Genomic DNA, 19,680 nt, shown 5'->3' with positions numbered 1-19,680 from the left:
ACAGGCATGAACTGGAAAGTTAATCACATAATACGAAAATAACCACTACACCAAGCCGCAGCACACAACTACACATTCACTGTGCTCGGGTTTCTCATGCAACCGACGAGAATTACCTCGGTCACGCGTTGTCCAGTACCTGTAAATCTGTTTATTTCGTCTAGACAAAAACGGGGCATCATCCGACATCATTATGTTGTTCCGCATCTGGAGGTCGGCTGCTAAAATTCCAAGGAAGCGCAAGACAAAGGTTCGTCGATCAATTTTATCTTGTTCGTATAGTTCCTGTATGACCCGCAATTTGCGAGGGTGAAAATGCAGGTTTTCACGTCGCAGGGAACGACGTGACATTGTTAGCGCCGAGACGTGTCTGGCAGCAGAATGGTGAAGACTTAGAAGAGTGTCTCGTATCCTCAACTCGTTCCCCGGTGTGGTGTGTCCATCGTCACCCTGAACTTTCCTTCTTTACACAAGATACAGTAGTCCTCAATTCTTGCAGCACACCGAATAATCTTCCAATCGTTCGGGTCTTTATTATGTCGTCTGAACTCGAAATGGTGACGGAAGAGTCACTGAACTGTGATGGGAGACTTTATCTTTGAAATACGCCTCGATGGTGAATGCTCGGCGCTCTGAATTCCACAAGGCCATAATTACAAATTGCCATCCTTCCTTAATACAGCGCCGGCCGCTGTGACCGAGCGGTTCTAGGCGATTCAGTCCGGAATTGCGTGACTGCTACGGTCGCAGGTTCGAATCCTGCCTCAGGCATGGATTGTGTGATGTCCTTAGGTTAGTTAGGTTTAAGTAGTTCTAAGTTCTAGGGGACTGATGACATCAGATGTTAAGTCCCATAGTGCTCAGAGCCATGTGAACCATTTTTATATTAATACCTTCAGCTGCTAACGGGCGTTGATATATATCAACGGGGACAGGTGAAAATGTGTGCCCCGACCGGGACTCGAACCCGAGATGTCCTGCTTACATGGCAGACGCTCTATCTAGCTGAGCCACCGAGGGCACAGAGGATAGCGCGACTGCAGGGACTATCTCGCGCACACCACCCGCAAGAACCGCATTCTCATCGTGTATGTCCACACAGTACATTCGTTGTGTCCCACCCCAACACACTCATTTCTCGTGGAAGACATTCTTACCAAGTCCCGCAAGAGGTCGGGGAGTATGTGTGTATCCGCACAGAAGATGAAGGTCATGGCCAGTATTGCCAGAACTATATACTTATATGGATATGGTGTCTGTACTTTCGGACATGTCGGAAAGTATGGACACCATATCCGTGTAAGTATATGTACCCATTCATGTCCATCGTGCATTCCGACGGAGTTGGGCAATTCCAGCAGGACAATGCGACACCCCACACGTAGAGAATTATTACAGAGTGGCTCCAGGAACACTCTTAGGAGTTTAACCGCTTCCGCTGGGCACAAAACTCCCCAGACATGAACATTATTGAGCATAGCCGGCCGAAGTGGCCGTGCGGTTCTAGGAGCTGCAGTCTGGAACCGCGAGACCGCTACGGTCGCAGGTTCGAATCCTGCCTCGGGCATGGGTGTGTGTGATGTCCTTAGGTTGGTTAGGTTTAACTAGTTCTAAGTTCTAGGGGACTAACGACCCCAGCAGTTGAGTCCCATAGTGCTCAGAGCCATTTGAACCATTATTGAGCATATCTGAGATGCCTTGTAGCGTGCTGTTCAGAAATCTCCACCGCCTCTTTCTCTTACGGATTTATGGACAGCCCTGCAGGATTCATGGTGTCAGTTCCCTCCAGCACTACTTCAAACATTTGTCGAGTCCATGCCACGTCGTGTTGCGGCACTTCTACGTGATCGAGGGGGCCCTAAATGATACTAGGGAGGTGTACCAGTTTCTTTGGCTCTTCAGCGCAAAAAGATCGCGAAAATAAAAAATTCACATTAGTACATGATCACACCTCGTACAAGTTAATTTTAACAAATCTGCCGTTTGTAGCCCTGTCACCCTTCGGTGTAAGGCACAGTGACAGTGCACTCTTGTGACGCAGCGACTTACAGTGTACACCTTTCGTATCGGTCGTAGATCGACTACCTTGCACGAAGAAAAGGGATCAGTTCACTCATTGATAGTTCCACTGCATCGCGCCGGACAGATCGGATTAATCATGCGGTGGTTTTTTTGGCGGACGGGAACTGACCGCGGATAGGAAGCGAAGAAAAAACGAGCAAAACGGAAGGCGGGAGGCGGCGCCGGGTTGCGGCGCGGGGCTGCCCGGGCTGTGCGCTTGCGTGGTGGGGGCAGGCGGGCGTTCTTATATAAGCCGGAGAACCACGCCGACAGCCAGTCAGTGGCTGCCCGCCCAAACCCGCGCCAAGTTCAGAGGGCTGTTTGCTGCACACAGGCACACTCTTCGCTCGCCTTCGAGACCCACACAGCACAACAGTAAGTGTTAACCTCGCTCTGGCTGCTCCTTGATCAGCAGTTGCACGCCTCGTTGTTGAGTGCTGACTGCCTCTTCTGGAGATCAAAATCGTTGCACTGGTGTTCCTCGTGGAATTCCTCGACAGCTATTGGTACTGCTACGGATGGAAACAGTAGAACTTCCTTGCACAACTGCATGAGGTTTCCAAATTTGAAAGACAGGCCAGCTCTCGCGTAAAGTAGAAATCATTCTTTTTTTCTCACCTTCGATAGTTATACACATCGATGTGATCAAGTGATGGTAGTTTTCTACGATAAATTCAGCTTCCTTTTCAGATTCGTGTATATAGAACCGTATGACACTAGCAATACATGACAGACCGAAAGCGTATTACTACCTAATTGTGAATCGTGTGAGTTTATCAAGCACTGAATTTCCCAAACTGCCTATTGTGGATTGGCATTGCGAGATCCAGTTCACCTGCGGCTAGTGACGTGGTTTTATGAGCCCGAGTAAGATAGGTTCGAATTCAACGTTCGTCGACATCCAGATTATTAGTGACGAAACGTTTACTCGAATGTGATAACGCATGGGATCGGCCACTATATTTTGAAAGAAACGGTTTGCATTCGCCTGGTCTTTACGGAAACCACAGAAAACTAAAAGACTTGAGTGGCCGGCTGGATAATTGGTCCCTGCTCCTCCCGGATGTGATTTCAGTACTTCTAACTGTTGCGTCACCTACTTGGGTAGCGGGTTTAGAGCGACAGGAATATTTCGGAATGTGAATATCTTCTTTGCTCACTTATGGTAAAATAAATATTACGTTTATCCGCCGTCTTGAAATTTGCGTGTAAAATGGTGCAGTAACTCTCGGTTCTTAAAAGTACAGGAAATCTTCTCAAATTTCAACTCCTCCTCCAAATTGTAATTGCCAAATCAAATAGTGACGCAGCTCTTAACACAATATCGCATAATTATTTCAGCATAACTGTTCCCGCCGTACGCAACCGAAGATGTCCTTCCTTATCTGTACCTGGGAGCTGTACACCTCATGTTTGAACAGATAACGCACAATGACACCGCTATGGCGGCACAAACAGAATGAGGCGTAGATACTGGCGTAACATTCCTATTCAGCAAATTTTGATAACAACTTAAGGTAATTCTTCAGGATTCACCAACGGTTGGACATTATCGATTATTGCGATAGTTCCTGTCACATTTCAATGTTTAGGTCTGTTTCCATGTGTTCAGGTATCAACGCCACATCAAACTTTCCTTAGGCAAGGTGGCAGAAACTACAGATCATTAAATTTTGCCAATTTCATGAATATTAACTACACACTCGGTTGCGTAGAGAAGCATACTTTCTAAAACTCAGTTCCACAAAAATAACGTGTCGAAAATGGATGAGAAGGTGAATTTTTTGTACGCGAGACTGGCTGCTACTTAAATTGTACTATTTCTAAATTCGTAAACTTATATTAAACACACAATTACGGTAACTTGTCAAGCAGAGGAAGTTTATTCCAACCCCAAGCGCTCATGAAATTTATGCTGCCGTTAACACAAAGGTTTTTTCACCAGATTAACACAGCGTAGTGAGACCGATTGTCACTGAGTTTACAATTGATGCGCGCAATAGTCATTCGGCGTAAACTTCTTATGTGGAGTACACAAAGAAACAAACTTCATCTACATGCCCGATATTCTCGTTAACATCTGACTGCTAATCAAAGCTTGGTATCAGTCAAAATAGTTACAATATTTTCAAATTTTAATTTTTTTTTTTCGATGGCATTTCAGAGGTTAAACTAAGGACGTAAGCATTCAGTAGTACAAGTAGTATAAGTTGTTCATTCTATGTCGTTTCATATAATAATTTATTATGTCTTGATCGGCTAATTACTACACATGTACGCATTACCGGTTTCAGCAAATTATTGCCATCTTCGGATGTGATAATTAATCCAGAAACCGGTTTGTCATTTTGTATGAAGTCGAGTTACTCACATAGTGATCATAGTGAAACTGGTGGACATATGTCAATAAAATATGCATCATGAGACTCTTCGCTCTTTCCTTTCGGCCCCGTGCTCTGCCGTTCGCCACGTGGAGTCGTGTCCGGGCAGTCCTTGAAAGCGACAGCGGGGCAGCCGCGAATTCGGGAGGGCGACTAACGCGTCGGCAATGCCGTTCACACAAACTGACATTAAAGTTAGCAGTTCTATAAATACCTGCGCGGGTGTCAAAACATAGCGCGTGGGCTCAGCCACCGAGACAAAGCAGTTTACGCCGCGAGACGGCAGCGCAGGGGGCGCTGATTTGGTTCGACTGCCTCTAAATACTCGTACGTCGTTGTACTACCGAGTAATGGCGGCAGCAAAGTGTAATAAGTACGCGTATCGTTAAGCGAGGCCCTGTGCGAGTCTGCTACAAACTCCAAGCAGCGCCGTACAGCGCCTCGCTGGAGGAATTTCGCTGAGGCGTTGTGTTTGCCTGGATCTATTTGTCAGCACTAATCCCAAGGTCGCGCGTATTAGCAGTCCCTCCTCCTGCCCCCTCCGCACGGCTCCTTTTTTTCTTCTCATCGCTGTTAGCGCTTTGTAACTCCGGGTCTCTCATACGCCACAAGACGCGAATGACGTAACCTAACCGCGCTACAGTATGGTCCTCTGCGCAGGTACGCAAATCCTTCGGCTCACAAAGGATTCTGTGGATAAATCTCAGCAGGAACGCCAGTTTCTCGGAATAAAAAGTTCCGAGAAGTCCTTGTGCAGCGGCAGCTACTGTTTCAGCGCCTTCATCTCGCTCTCATACAGGTCCCTAGGATATATCAACAATTGTTAGTAACCATATCGCCGAAATCAGCTAGTTGCGTGAAACAAAAAGAATGACTCTGATCCTACTGAGTAAAGGTGGAAAATGAGTTTTTCTTTTAATAACTTGTGACTCTGGTACTCTAAATCAAAAATGTTAATAAATACAGAGTATCCCCGTGTCGTTTACCTTTTTTTTGGGGGGGGGGGCAGGGCGGAAGCAATAAAATTCACCCAAATAATTCTGAATACAGTGTGATGGTGCAGTAATTCAGGTTGACTTGTGCAGCTACCTCTGTATTTAGTCCCAGCTTCATAGCAATTACAGTTGCGTCTAAATACAAAACACAAAAAGCAAACCCACGTAAACAATTTTACCCTGTGCTCGATCCATTTTCTTAACAATCTCAGTGTAAGCTCCAAAGGCATCAGCAGTATTCCAAATTTGCACCATTTAAGCAAATGAGCCAACACGGAATTTTCAAATTGGTTCAAATGACTCTGAGCACTATGGGACTTAACTTTTGAGGTCATCAGTCCCCTAGAACTTAGAACTACTTAAACCTAATTAACCTAAAGACATCACACACATCCATGCCCGAGGCAGGATTCGAACCTGCGACCGTAGCGGTCGCGCGGTTCCAGACTGTAGCGCCTAGAACCGCTCGGCCACCCCGAAAATGGTTCAAATGGCTCTGAGCACTATGGGACTCAACTTCGGAGGTCAGCAGTCCCCTAGAACTTAGAACTACTTATACCTAACTAACCTAAGGACATCACACACATCCATGCCCGAGGCAGGATTCGAACCTGCGACCGTAGCGGTCGCGCGGTTCCAGACTGTAGTGCCTAGAACCGCTCGGCCACCCAGGCCGGCACGGAATTTTCCTACACATTTCATCAATGCTATTATTGGCTCAGACGCCTACGCTTCTTTCCTGTGGTGCTCCTTCTGCAGGGAAGGTTCTTATTGCCTCGTCATTCATACAAAAGTAGAAATATTTCATGATAACCGTCAGTTATGATGTTTTGCTACATACGAATTGGGATTCTGCTACAGTAATGTGCAGAGTATCGGAACTGCCTCGTAGAATCATTGCAGGGCATAAAACTTGAATATGAAATGTTGTTCTGTGGCCTTCGGTCCGAAGACACAGGATAAAATCTTCTTGGCTGGGTACTCGCCTCCACTGCACTTCTGTTTAACTAAAGGGAGGCGACTTAATTGCTCGGAAAATTATACCTTATTGTCATAGAGACGTCGAAAGCTTGCTATGCTATAGTGCTGTAGGTGCGGATTTGCAAATCGCTACACACACGTACGCTCATTTGGACACTGCAGGTTGTCGGCAACGGCGCTTAGTTCGCATCTGCGAAGTAGGTGAGAGGCTGCTGCGGGGAAGTCCTTTCCGTTAGCACGTCGGCCTAGATACTTCAGTCTGGTCAACGGCCGGTAACTGACCTCGACAGTTCCTTCTTTGTAATTACCACCTCGTACCATAAACTAAGACATTGCTCTACGTTTAACAATAGGAAGAGTCTGTTACGTCTTTAGAATAAGAAGTGGACACAGATACTTGTACTTCAACATATCGCTGGAAGTCTATGTCGGGTGACTACCATTGCTCACCAGTGCTGTGGGTAGCATATGAGGACAAAAAAACCTTTGCAGGCTCTTGTCTTGAGACACTGTTGTGACACTCTGCCGTTGTTTCTTTGCAGGAGCCATGGACAGCGCCGAGTTCCGGGTACGCGGCAAGGAGATGGTGGACTACATCTGCGAATACATGGAGACTCTGGGGTCCCGGCGCGTCACACCCAGCATCGAACCGGGCTACCTGCGACCGCTGCTGCCGGAGGAGGCTCCGCAGGAACCGGAGGACTGGGAGAACATCATGCGGGACGTCGACTCTAAGATCATGCCCGGGGTAAGTGTGTGCACACTGACACCAGCTTGTCTGTCACGGCGTCCTCTACTCGAAAGTTCCTGCTCTCCTATCAACTCTATAGGCGAAAAATTGTAACTGGCAATTACTGCGTGCTACATCCAATCAAACAAACTAGTTGATCTACTGGATTAATACCTGAATAGGGACCTCTGATTATCCACCAGTGGTAGAGAATATTGTTTTCGCCCAGACCACTGCTCGATTTCCGCCAATGAAAACTTGTGATCTGTTAAAATACGCGGCTAACTTCACTGATTACCCAAAAGCTTTCCTAAACGTGAATATGGATCTCTCCGTTTTCCTTAGCCTTCACAACGAAAACAGCTTGTAGTGGATAAAATGAATCACCCTCTCCATTTAACGGAAGATGGTACACAGAACTTATTCATGTAACTAGAGGCAATAGGGAATAGTGAAAAACAGAGGGTATTAAATGTAATTTTGCTTCCATGTAACCACTATCTTCGATCCACGATTATTGTCTCTGACACTTTCCCCACGATACGACGGACTCACGAGTAGTATCAGGGTGCAGCATACTAGATTTACCAAGAGCACGGTGCTCACAATTTGAACATTACTGTTGTTTGTCTTTGATCACAGATTATGATTAGTATCAAGAAATCCACGAGATAAGAGATGCAAAAAACAAAATTAGCATACAGTGCAATAATATCAACGATAGAAGCATATTGGCAATATTCATGTACTGCCTTCCAAAACAAAGAGTCAGATTCTGTTGTAATAGATAATTTTTGATTGCATCACACGAGTCTGATCGCAGATATCTTTGAACGCAATGTATACAGTTCCAGCGGCTCTGTTTGCTTTTGTTTTCTCTGTTTCCGTCAAAGCTTGATGTACAATATGTGCTGTTCATGTTTCAGGTGACACACTGGCAACACCCCAGGTTCCACGCGTACTTCCCGTCTGGCAACTCGTATCCTTCAATTCTCGGGGACATGTTGTCCGATGCTATCGGTTGCATTGGATTCTCATGGGTTAGTACAATTTTGAGTCCTCTTTTCAAGACCCTAACAACTATTAGTAAACAAGAAAGCAATTGATCGAAACTGAATTGTTAATGTCGGTATGGTGACAGCAGACTTTAGTACGTTTACACTTCTTCGCTGCCTGTTGTGCGTCGTACAGTAAAATCAATAAACACAACGGGTAGAAAAAGTTCGTGACGCTGACTGGTATTGAAAAAGGTTGAGAAAAGTTCAGTTCTTAGAAGAAACACATTTATAACAAACACAGCATTCAGAAAAGTGAATCTTAACTTTGATTAGGATGTCACCTGGTGGTAATGAGCGCCAGATTATTGTCGACCGGCATGTAACTGTTCACCGCGGCCATTTATCATTACTGGCATCTTCCAAATATGAAACCTAGAAATTAACAGGAAAGAAGTTATTGCTTGCGTGTATTACTTTGTAGATTCATGCCAATAACAACGCATTTCTTTTGTTACAGGCTTCAAGCCCAGCCTGTCAGGAGCTGGAGACTATCGTTCTGGACTGGTTCGGTGAGTTTCTTGCCATAAACAGTTACAAAAAATTTTTCAGTACATTTTACATTCGTAAAACTTACCAAAACTTTATTGAGATAGTCCTAATTCCAGTATTCTGTTTATTTACAGGCAAGGCTATTGGTCTTCCCAAGACTTTCATATCGAGCGCGGAAGGCAGTAAAGGAGGAGGAGTCATACAGGTGAGCCTCATAACCTACCACTACAATTAAAGTTAGCTAAAATATTTCCCTATCGTACTAAGCTTACTTCGGATCTTTTAATGAAAATAGAGAAATATTGATGTCATCTTCATTTCCATTCATGCTGTGATACTATCTTCATCCAATGATACACTTAACGTGCATCATACTCGTTGGTCTGAGCTACTTGTTACTTTTTCATCAACCGTAACGTTTTCTCTCTAGTGTCCTATCTACTTGAGTGAAGTTACCACTAGATCTCCCTACTTCAGGCAAAATTTTCCCTCTTACTACTCCTTCCCTTTTTTGTAATACTTATTTATTTTATCCACTATCTGGCACCATATTTTTACACCTACTTATTTAGCATTACACTTTCAGATACCACATATTTCTTCTGTTCCGCGTGTCCCACTGTTCTCGTTACAATCCAGTAGACCTCTGTATTCCAGATATTTAATTTTAAAAACTTCTCATATTTTTCGAACCAAGTTTTCTTTATTTATTGGAGTCCAGACGTTACATTTTCCTCGCGTCTCCAATTAATGAGGTCATTCTTCCTACATAACAGATATTTCCCCTTTTTCCACTTTATCGGGTGAGATGATGGAGCAATTAAGTAATTGCACTCATATTTTACGGCAAGCTAAATTCAAACACGCGTCCAGCCATTGCGATTTAAAGAAAATAGATAGCAATAGCCTCACGCCCCTATACACGAAACTAGGAAGTCATTTAGTCGTTTGTGTTATTATAGGGACAACTGTATCCAACTGGTTTCCGTAGATTTCTTCTCGGTAGGTGTGGACCCTTGATACCTCTAGCGACAACTGCGACAATTGTCGCTAGATGTGTGAAGGGCCCACGTCTACCGAGAAGAAGTTCAAATGGCTCTGAGCACTATGGGACTTAACATCTGGGGTCATCAGTCCCCTAGAACTTAGAACTACTTAAACCTAACTAACCTAAGGACATCACACACATCCATACCCGAGGCAGGATTCGAACCTACGACCGTAGCGGTCGCGTGATTCCAGACTGAAACGCCTAGAACCGCTCGGCCACAACGGGCGGCCGAAAAACAGTCTACAGAAATCAGGTGGATGTAGTGGTCCCCATAATAACACAAACAAGTAGATAACGTAGTTTCGTGTACAGGGACCTGGAGATCGTACCAATGACGCACCGAAACTGCTAGCTAAATATGATTATTCAATAAAATTACGGCTGTTGGTATCTATTTTCTTCTAATCTTCGACCAGCCGCAGTCCCACTTCATCACACAAGATGGAATTACACAAACATTGCGACTTAAGGTTTCCATGATTTCTTTGCATAACAACAGGCGAATGGAGAGACGATTCTTTCTAACTCTGTACGACAGGATTAGCACATATCTCTACTGGTCTCGCCGTCGGCAAGAAAACTCTGAACCTTCTCGCTTTTAATTCTGCGCTAGGCACAAAGCTAACTGGATTGGCTAAATCGATTTAGCAGTGTTGGGTGTGGCATGGCGCTGAGTTGCTGACGAGCAGGTGGTTCTCCTTTGCAGTCGTCTGCGAGCGAGTGCATCCTGGTGGCGATGTTGGCGGCGCGCACGCAGGCCATCCGCGTGCTGAAGGCGCAAGCGCGCGACCCGGACGCCGAGGACAGCGTGTTCCTGCCGCGGCTGATCGCCTACTGCTCCCGGGAGGCGCACTCGTGCGTCGAGAAGGCCGCCATGATCAGCCTCGTCAAGCTCCGCGTGCTTGAGCCCGACGAGAACGGCAGCCTGCGAGGCGAGACGCTCAGGAAGGTGAGGTTCAGCAGCTCACTTCTGGTTCAAAATTGGTTCAAATGGCTCTGAGCAATATGGGACTTAACATCTGAGGTCATCAGTCCCCTAGACTTAGAACTACTTAAACCTAACTAACCTAAGGACATCACACACATCCATGCCCGAGGCAGGATTCGAACCTGCGACCGTAGCAGCAGCGCGGTTCCAGACTGAAGTGCCTAGAACCGCTCGGCCACAACTCACTTCTGGCTCCAGCACTGTAGGGACTGACCCGACGACGACGCTCTGTGGGAACAGTACACACAGCCGCTGACAGCAAACAGCACAGCACATTGCAAGGACTAAGTAAGGATATGTGAAAATCTAGACCCGCGCCAAGAACGGCACTTGAGTCCCCTGACCGTTAACTACCAGTAACTCATTTTCACATAAATGGTTAGAGTAAAAGAATTACGACAGTAGTTGTTTCTTAAGTGAAAGTCCGATCGGGTTAGTGAGTCACAGGAATGTGTCGAAACAATTTCTGCCGATGCCCATTAGTACACGCCACAGTAACAACGATCGAAATGGTGAGGTTTATCATCCATCTCATGAATAATAATGATATTTCAGGCTTAAACAACTACTGTAAAATTTTTCATCATCTTTTCAGCATTTCTCAGATAAAATTGTTGTGGGTTTGCAGCTAATAACATTCCTCGAAATAACTCTTCAACGATCATGACCAGTTGATAATAATGCTTTGGCCTTGAAACTAGTCGTCACTTAATAAGTGAAGTGCACTATGGCCGACATATTCGCGACGAGAGAATTTCTTTAACTACTCGTATGTTCATATTTTAAAAAATTGTACATCGTTTATTTTTCCGTGCTTCTGCATATTTTTTACAGTGTAGCTAGTTACGACCACACTCGATCATCTTCAGATCTATATTGATGTGTAAACAAGCTGTCGTGTCTGTAACGAAATGACACATCAGAAAACTGTATTCCGATGCGCACTTTCCGTACAGACACTTTGGGTTCTTTACGCAACTATATAAATCTGAAGATGATCTAGTATGACCAAAACTAGTCATGCAACGGAGACTGTAAAATAAATGATATATAATTTTTTTCTAAATAAAGTGTAGCTGTGGAAGAATTATTTAGTGAAATGTTGCGATAATCTGTGTACTGCCTAACTATATTTTGTTTTCAGTATCTGTTTTGCTTGTAGCTTTTCGTTCGATCCACGGAAACAAAAGACAAATTTCTTCTACATCGATTACTGAGAAGCTACAAACTGATACGGACCGCTTTATCCAACGCTATATTTATCAGTATGTTTCCATATTAGTGTACGGTTAACTTTGTTCTGCGCAAAATCTGATGTCGGTTGGTGTTTCGGGTCTTGCACGTATCTTATACAAGTATTCTTTTGCCATAATCTTCATGACTTAACAGATTCCGTCCAAAATTACGAGTATTTAGAGATCAGTATTGTAGATTGGTTCCTAAATATACCGTTTGCAAATAACTTTCCTAGTTGTATAATGCATTGGTATGGAACGCTGTCATCATCTGAGGAAGTTCTTAAAATACATACGCAATACTCGCTTACGAAGGTATGTACGGTCCAAGCTGTCTACGAACTAACTTGCAAAACCGGAGACAACAAAATGAACGATTCCTCCTCCAGTCCTTTCTTTGCAACGTCAATAGATCACTATTTCCACAGAAACGATAGTATTTGTGCCTGACGTAAGCGTTAGAGACGGTGTTGCATGATTATCTCTGTGGTGTCACCGCCAGACACCACACTTGCTAGGTGGTAGCCTTTAAATCGGCCGCGGTCCGTTAGTATACGTCGGACCCGCGTGTCGCCACTATCAGTGATTGCAGACCGAGCGCCGCCACACAGCAGGTCTGGTCTAGAGAGACTCCCTAGCACTCGCCCCAGTTGTACAGCCGACTTTACTAGCGATTGTTCACTGTCTACATACGCTCTCAAAAATTTGCAGAGACGACAGTTTAGCATAGCCTTCAGCTACGTCATTTGCTACGACCTAGCAAGGCGCCATGTTCAGTTACTATGAATGTATTCTGAACAGATAATATTGTGAATCATGTACCGTCAAGAGCGACGTTCATCATTAATGGATTAAAGTTAAGTATCAAACTAATTACGTCAGCTTTCTGAATTCTAATTCCTTGTCATGTTCCAGACCTCACGTCAATATAGTCCTCCCTTCCACACGCCAGCCTGCACGAGCTAAAACGCGTGCATTTCGACCTCCACTAGTAACACGGTGTTGGCTCTTCTGCCAACACAACAATCTCTTCTTGTACTTCATGTTTTCGGCGAGCCCTGTGAAGGTAACAGCGACGCCCGTTTGCTTACAGGCTCTGGAGGAGGACGTGGCCGACGGAAGGGTGCCTTTCTTCGTGTCGACGACGGTGGGCACCACGTCCAGCTGCGCATTCGACAACCTGATGGAGTTGGGCCCCGTCTGCAAGGAGTACGACACCATCTGGATGCACGTGGACGGCGCGTACGCCGGCAACGCCTTCATCTGCCCCGAGCTGCGCTACCTCATGAGCGGCATCCACTACGCCGACTCGTTCAACACCAACACCAACAAGTGGCTGCTCGTCAACTTCGACTGCTCGTGCATGTGGGTGCGCGACCGCATCCGGCTGACGTCAGCCATGGTGGTGGACCCGCTGTACCTGCAGCACGACCACTCCAACCAGGCCATCGACTACCGCCACTGGGGCATCCCGCTGTCGCGCCGCTTCCGCTCGCTCAAGCTGTGGTTCGTGCTGCGCCGTTACGGCATCAGCGGCCTGCAGAGCTACATCCGCAGGCACTGCCGCCTCGCCAAGCACTTCGAGGAGCTCGTCAACAAGGACAACCGTTTCGAGGTCATGAACGATGTCAAGGTGAGCCCCATGCCCTCTCTCCTTAAAACTTTCCTCACATGCTTTTTCCTTCTTATTCTTTTCTACAGCAGATGAGCAAACGCTCCGCCGATAACTCCTCCTTATTCTCAGTAGCTTCTGCTCAAGGTTTCCTTATGTCGTTTTGACATCATAGCAACCACAACATATAGCACCATAGCACATGTAGTATACTCAGTGTTGACAGTGATGCCTTTAACATGGTGCACAAAAAAAGTTCAAATGTGTGTGAAACCTTATGGGACTTATCTGCTAAGGTCATCAGTCCCTAAGCTTACACACTACTTAACCTAAATTATCCTAAGGACAAACACACACACCCATGCCCGAGGGAGGACTCGAACCTCCGCTGGGACCAACCGCACAGTCCATGACTGTAGCGCCCGAGACCGCTCGGCTAATCCCGCGCGGCTAACATGGTGCCATCAGGGCAACGAACATCTGAAAATGTCCTCGACTGTTATGAACGAAACTAGTAATAACCCCTGGCGATTTATTCTAAAGATTGCTGTGTCCCGTGCAGACAATGTCTGTGGCTTCTAGGATAAACACTATAGTATTTTGCAAGAGTAGCACTCAGTCCAAGTCTCAGGACTTCCAAGGACAAGATGCAGTTTAATGGGACACGCAGTTTAGCTGTTGAAGCTAACACATCGTATATAATATCCAGTAATCACGTTGGCAGTGTGTAAGTTTAAATCAGTCGCTCAGAAATGTTCATTCGTGACTATCTCTACTTCCGAGAAATATTTCTGTGACTACACTAAATTTCAATCGCGATTGTATGAAGACTGCACACACGCCAATCACTGGCACCAACTGCAGATCTGATGCAAGGCTCTATCAGAGATGACTATGTTAATAATTCCTTGAAAACTCAATGTGCTCTGAGTTATTGTTAGCGGGTCACAATGTTCAGAGTTAAAACGGTTCTTAGTTGTTATTATCAGTCTTGATAAATTCTCTAAGGCCTTACATTTTATGAATAGTTTGGTTGCGTCATTCGTGTGTTTCATTCCCGTCAACGTTTCGGTCCTGATATTTCAATCTTCTTCGGCATCTGCCTCGTGAAGAAAACTCCATACAATTAGGCTGTATCACTGAAGTGAAGAAAACTGTTGAACGACGCGGCCAAACTGTTCAGAAGATGTTAGACTGTTCTAGCTCATCGCGTTTAAGTGAAAATTTCTCTGAGAAAATTCTGTAGCCGTCTGTTTTCCTGAGGCTTCCACCGCTATTTTGAAGCCCTCACTGTATTGCTTGCAGCGTACAGTTAACCACATTTGCATGAGGAGGCTTTGTTTTGCCGTGCACTTCTGGAACGTATGTCCGTTGTTATGCTATCAGTATTGAACACCATTTCTGCAATCATTTCCCTCTAAATTTATTGACCAGAAGGGGAGCGCAGCATTCTTCTTTCTGTTGTTTGTATACTTTGACTTTAGGGCAACGAATTTATTGAAACACATTCAAAGCACCATGTAAACTAATCTGTTTTCTTTTTGCAGCTGGGCCTTGTCTGCTTCCGACTGAAGGGCACAGACAGAATCAACCAAGATCTGCTGGCAGCTGTAAATGCTTCGGGGAAGTTGCACATGATCCCTTCCGTCGTCAAGGGGAAGTACACCATCCGCTTCTGCGTTGTCGCTGAACACGCCAACGAGGCCGATATTGGTGAGTAGCACAATAACTCTCGAGTTTCTGCAAGTTTCTATACAGTTAACAGACTATCCCTCCCTATGCACGACTTTACACATTACATTTTCCGAAGAAATGCTTTCAGTCTGTAACGATTGTTCTCGTCAATTTGATAATGTGATCGTGTACGTTAAATGAGCTACTTCTCATTAGTGTACACCACTTAAATATCGTTGTTTCGTTTATTACAATTTTTTGGACCTGGTCATGTGTTTGTAATGCCTTGGGAGTTTTCCGTCAAAAACTAGGTAACATTCTGCGTCAAAATAATTTCACGTTTATTTTGAAGACCTGCACTTTGAATCAACCCGATTCATGTCATGTTCTATGTATCAAACATAGACACATTCCGCACACTGAAATGTAACTGTGTTATATTGTACGCGTTCGACACAGTTCACAAAATAACATGAGATGGACAACCAGTAGTTCAGTCGGTAGAAAGTGGCCTCTTTCTTTTAGCTGTGAATATATTAAACGACATGGGCACTATAAAAGCAAATGCATTTGTACCTCGATCAATGTAACAAAGTGATTGACACTCGGGCACTGTAGGAGGCAATGTTGTCGGTTCAAGTTTCTCAGTGCAACAGCTTTGCTTTTCCGTTCTGGATACATTCACATGCTGCCTGTTGATGTACAGTTCTGAGTACGTTTAGCGAGATGGTAAAGGCTAGGTTTCCTGCCTATTGTGGGTAGTTACCTTAACCACTAGGCTATCTGAGCACTCTCCAGGTTCGACATAAGCCGTTGGCACCCACTATTTCCGAACACTGCACTGCAGGCTCAGAATATTAAGATGAAGGGGGATGAAAGATTAGAGTTTAATATCTCTTTGAGTACCAGAAAGGTTTGCACTGGTATCATTTCACATCAATGTGTTTTCAGTGATTTAAGCTCCATCGATGCATTCGTGTCATTTCAGCCCATCTAACTCATTTTCTAAACCGCTTTCAGTCACCATGTTTTCCTGACCTACATACAGTAACATGTCATTCTCTCTACAGTTCGTAGCGAACGTGGTTCCTTTTTCACAGTATTTACAGCTGTGCTACGTTGGGCACTAATTTCAGCAGTCCTTTTATACTGTTACGAAACTATCTTTCTTTTAACCGTTTTTCCTTGAATACCAAAAGCGTGGATTATGGGAAGTATTTCGTAATTGTCATTGTGGGTTCGGTTCAGAGTCTGGAGAAAACTGATCAGTGGACTGTATCAGAATTACATCCTGATCTTTCACAAAATGGTGAATGCTTTTGTGGATAGAGGACGATAAGGTGCTATACAATACGTTTACCTTTGCAACAATAGCCCTAGAGGTCTTTTGAGACATTGTGTGTCCTCTTTGTGCCATGCTTTCTACTACGCTAGTTGTTATTTTACTGTTTCTATTCCCTTAATTAAAACATACAACCTGCTGCATTCTTTGTCCTCTGTGAGCATACATCTCGCATTTCTCTTAACTAATTCACGAATGCTATGCAAAATTCATTCACAATCATTGATTTATCTTCAGTTTCTGTCCTTTCGCCTCTCTGCATAGCCTCGAAGCACCGATTACAAGATGTCATGGTTCAGCTGAGACTGTCAGTTGAATAAAATGTTTTATTCCTCACTTTTGACCAGTTTCAACAAGATGGCCGTGCGTGAGAATGCAAGGTGATTCAGCTGCCCCTACCGGTATCGTTTTATGCAACCTGCGATGTTGTATCTCCCCTTCATAAACCACACGCGAGATTTTCATGTTCTCCCGCTCGGTAAGCACTATCTATTAGTCCTACAGAAAAAATAAACACGACCTTTTTGTAATGAATTTAATTTAGTTAATTTTTTTACTGGGATTCATTTTCGCTGGAGGCCATGGTTTTCGAATTACTCAAGAAAAACTAACTAGAAAGACCTACAAACCCACCTCCGTCCGTCACGCTCATCCCTCACAAGTCAGAATTTTCAGTATGGTGTTCGTGGCACTCCCTCTTACCATTGTACAGAAATTTCAAATTGCACGAACCACTCCCGATATTCGACCTCTTACGGTCTCTGCTAACTCGACAGTTGCACCACCCACGTGGTCAGGTGTTTCGTTAACATTATCAACTTAAACTTTCCCTTGAGGGTAGTGAAAGAAAAACAAACTTTTTAAACGTTAAGCTAAAACTAATTACATTGGCAATTCGATTCAAACTTAACCTTACAAGCACAGTAGTTTCGTAGCCAGAAGGCCTGACGAATACAGCAATGTAATAGTTTTTTATTTATTTATGTGGGAAATGATTGGTGCAGTTGCAAATTTTTGTACAGTGCTAAGAGGGAGCGCCATGAACAACAGAATGGAAATCCTGATCGTTTGGCGGCTGAGTGTGGAAGTAGTGTTGCGTTTGAAGGTCACTTTTGTAGGTTTTTCTCGAATAACTCTAGAACTACGGCCTCTAGCACAAACGTATGCCAGTACTATAAATACATTAAACTTCCTACAAAAAGGTCATGTTCATTTTTTTCTGTAGGCCTAATAGTTTGCATGTTGAGAGCGAGAGGTAATGAAAATCTCACGCGTGGGTTTTGAAGTCCAGGTTGCAGGTTGCACAAAACGATATCGGTAGGGGCAGCTGAATCACCGCTATATGACACTCGATAATGGCCAAGCGTTCTAAATTGGCGAAAAACCGTTTTACTCAGGCAAGAGACAGCAACCGTAGGAATCGTGACGGCTTTTAGTTGACACAGCTGTTGACGCTACTCTCTCTATCAGTGTACTCTTCCTGCTTCTATGCCGATGTAGTGTGGGATCCCTACCAGGTGGGATTGACGGAGGACATCGAAGGGGTGCAAAAAAAAGGCAGCTCGTTTTGTATTATCACGTAATAGGGGAGAGAGTGTGGTTGATATGATACGCGAGTTGGGATGGAAGTCATTAAAGCAAAGACGTTTTTCGTCGCGGCGAGATGTATTTACGAAATTTCAGTCACCAACTTTCTCTTCCGAATGCGAAAATATTTTGTTGTGCCCAACATACATAGGTAGGAATGATCATCAAAATAAAATAAATCAGAGCTCGAACAGAAAGGTTTAGGTGTTCATTTTTTCCCGCGCACTGTTAGGGAGTGGAATGGTAGGGAGATAGTATGATTGTGGTTCGATGAACCCTCTGCCAAGCACTTAAATGTGAATTGCAGAGTAATCATGTAGATGTAGATGTAGTGACGGCAGACAGTGAGTTGTAAACGGTGGTGTGTGTTGCTGTGCAGAGCACGCGTGGGAGGTGATCCAGGAGCACGCCAAGGACCAACTGGAGGCACTGCACATCGAGAAGCTGCCGTCGCCGACGGAGGTGGCGCCCGGCAAGGGCGGCAACCCGCGCAATCTGACGCGCCGATTCAGCTTCACGCGCAGCGTCTCGCGCGAGGTCTTCAAGCGCTCCATGTCGCGCTCCAGCCTGCACGACGGCGCCACGCCCATCATCGTGCCCGAGGACGACGACTACATCGACGCCGACGACGTCTTCAACTCCATCCCCATCAAGGAGGAATGAGCAGAGCACCGCTGCCGCCGCCGACAACCGGCCTTCTCACCCCCCCACCGTTTATTTATTTTCATCCTCACTCCATCGGCAGACTTTGTAAGGGAACGACAGCGGTTGTCCGTCGTCGCGGACTGGCTCCGTCGCGTCTCTGCGTAGGAGCCGACTTCGTTAGGAGGAGGTCGTTAGGAAAATGGGGACACAGTGAAAGAGAACTTTCTCGGACGTTTTGGAAAGGAAAAGAAGGTTCTCGCAAAGGGTGTTTGTAAACAATCGTGTTTCCTCGTGCTTGACTTTCACATAAAGAAACTTCATTACTCGTGAAGTGTACTGACTCGGCGCAGCAAGGGACGCTGCTGTGAAGAAGAAAGCATTTATTCTCGTGGTAATTACCACTCCTGTTTTCGAAACAGTATCAGTATTATTTATTATTGAACATTCCACTGTACTTACTGCATGTTGAAAATAAAATAAAAATGTGTTTTCTTAATACTGTTGCTCTAAATTCCTTGGACGAACGACACTTCCCAATACCTTCCTCCCACCATGTGTGATGTTAGAAGTGTGCTTTTACCACTTTATGACGTCATATAATTACATTTTCCTCGGAATTCAAAGACCACGAAAATAGTAAAGATGTATTCATTTTTGCGGGAACCCTTTTCAAAAACTAACACGGAACGAGCTCCCGATTATTCGGGTTAATACGGAGCCGACACTACACGGATAACCGAGAAAAACAAAAAATGGTTCAAATGGGTCTGAGCACTATGGGACTTAACTTCCGAGGTCATCAGTCCCCTAGAACTTAGAACTACTTAAACCTAACTAACCTAAGGACATCA

The 19,680-nt window shown here is 44.9% G+C and overlaps 1 protein-coding gene across 1 annotated transcript; it reads left to right on the top strand.

The window, feature by feature from the left end:
- The first annotated feature begins 2,338 nt into the window (after positions 1-2,338).
- Positions 2,339-19,325, top strand: LOC124605343 (aromatic-L-amino-acid decarboxylase-like). Its single transcript, XM_047136954.1, has 9 exons — positions 2,339-2,436; positions 6,961-7,166; positions 8,075-8,188; positions 8,664-8,715; positions 8,830-8,900; positions 10,453-10,695; positions 13,063-13,602; positions 15,129-15,294; positions 18,564-19,325. Exons 2-9 carry the CDS (start codon positions 6,966-6,968, stop codon positions 18,845-18,847), a joined length of 1,671 nt encoding a protein of 556 aa, XP_046992910.1. The 5' UTR covers positions 2,339-2,436; positions 6,961-6,965; the 3' UTR covers positions 18,848-19,325.
- Positions 19,326-19,680: the final 355 nt, after the last annotated feature.

This window comes from Schistocerca americana, chromosome 3, assembly GCF_021461395.2.
Source record: "Schistocerca americana isolate TAMUIC-IGC-003095 chromosome 3, iqSchAmer2.1, whole genome shotgun sequence".
NCBI lineage: Eukaryota > Metazoa > Arthropoda > Insecta > Orthoptera > Acrididae > Schistocerca > Schistocerca americana.
This window is presented reverse-complemented; position numbering and strand designations above follow the sequence as displayed.

What these genes read in the sequence shown, in the direction of transcription:
- LOC124605343 (XM_047136954.1), top strand. Translation starts at nt 6,966, where the DNA reads ATGGACAGCGCCGAGTTCCGGGTACGCGGCAAGGAGATGGTGGACTAC. An exon ending in GAGGCGAGACGCTCAGGAAG is followed by an intron (nt 10,696 to 13,062) that starts GTGAGGTTCAGC and finishes GTTTGCTTACAG; the next exon opens with GCTCTGGAGGAGGACGTGGC. An exon ending in AGGTCATGAACGATGTCAAG is followed by an intron (nt 13,603 to 15,128) that starts GTGAGCCCCATG and finishes TTCTTTTTGCAG; the next exon opens with CTGGGCCTTGTCTGCTTCCG.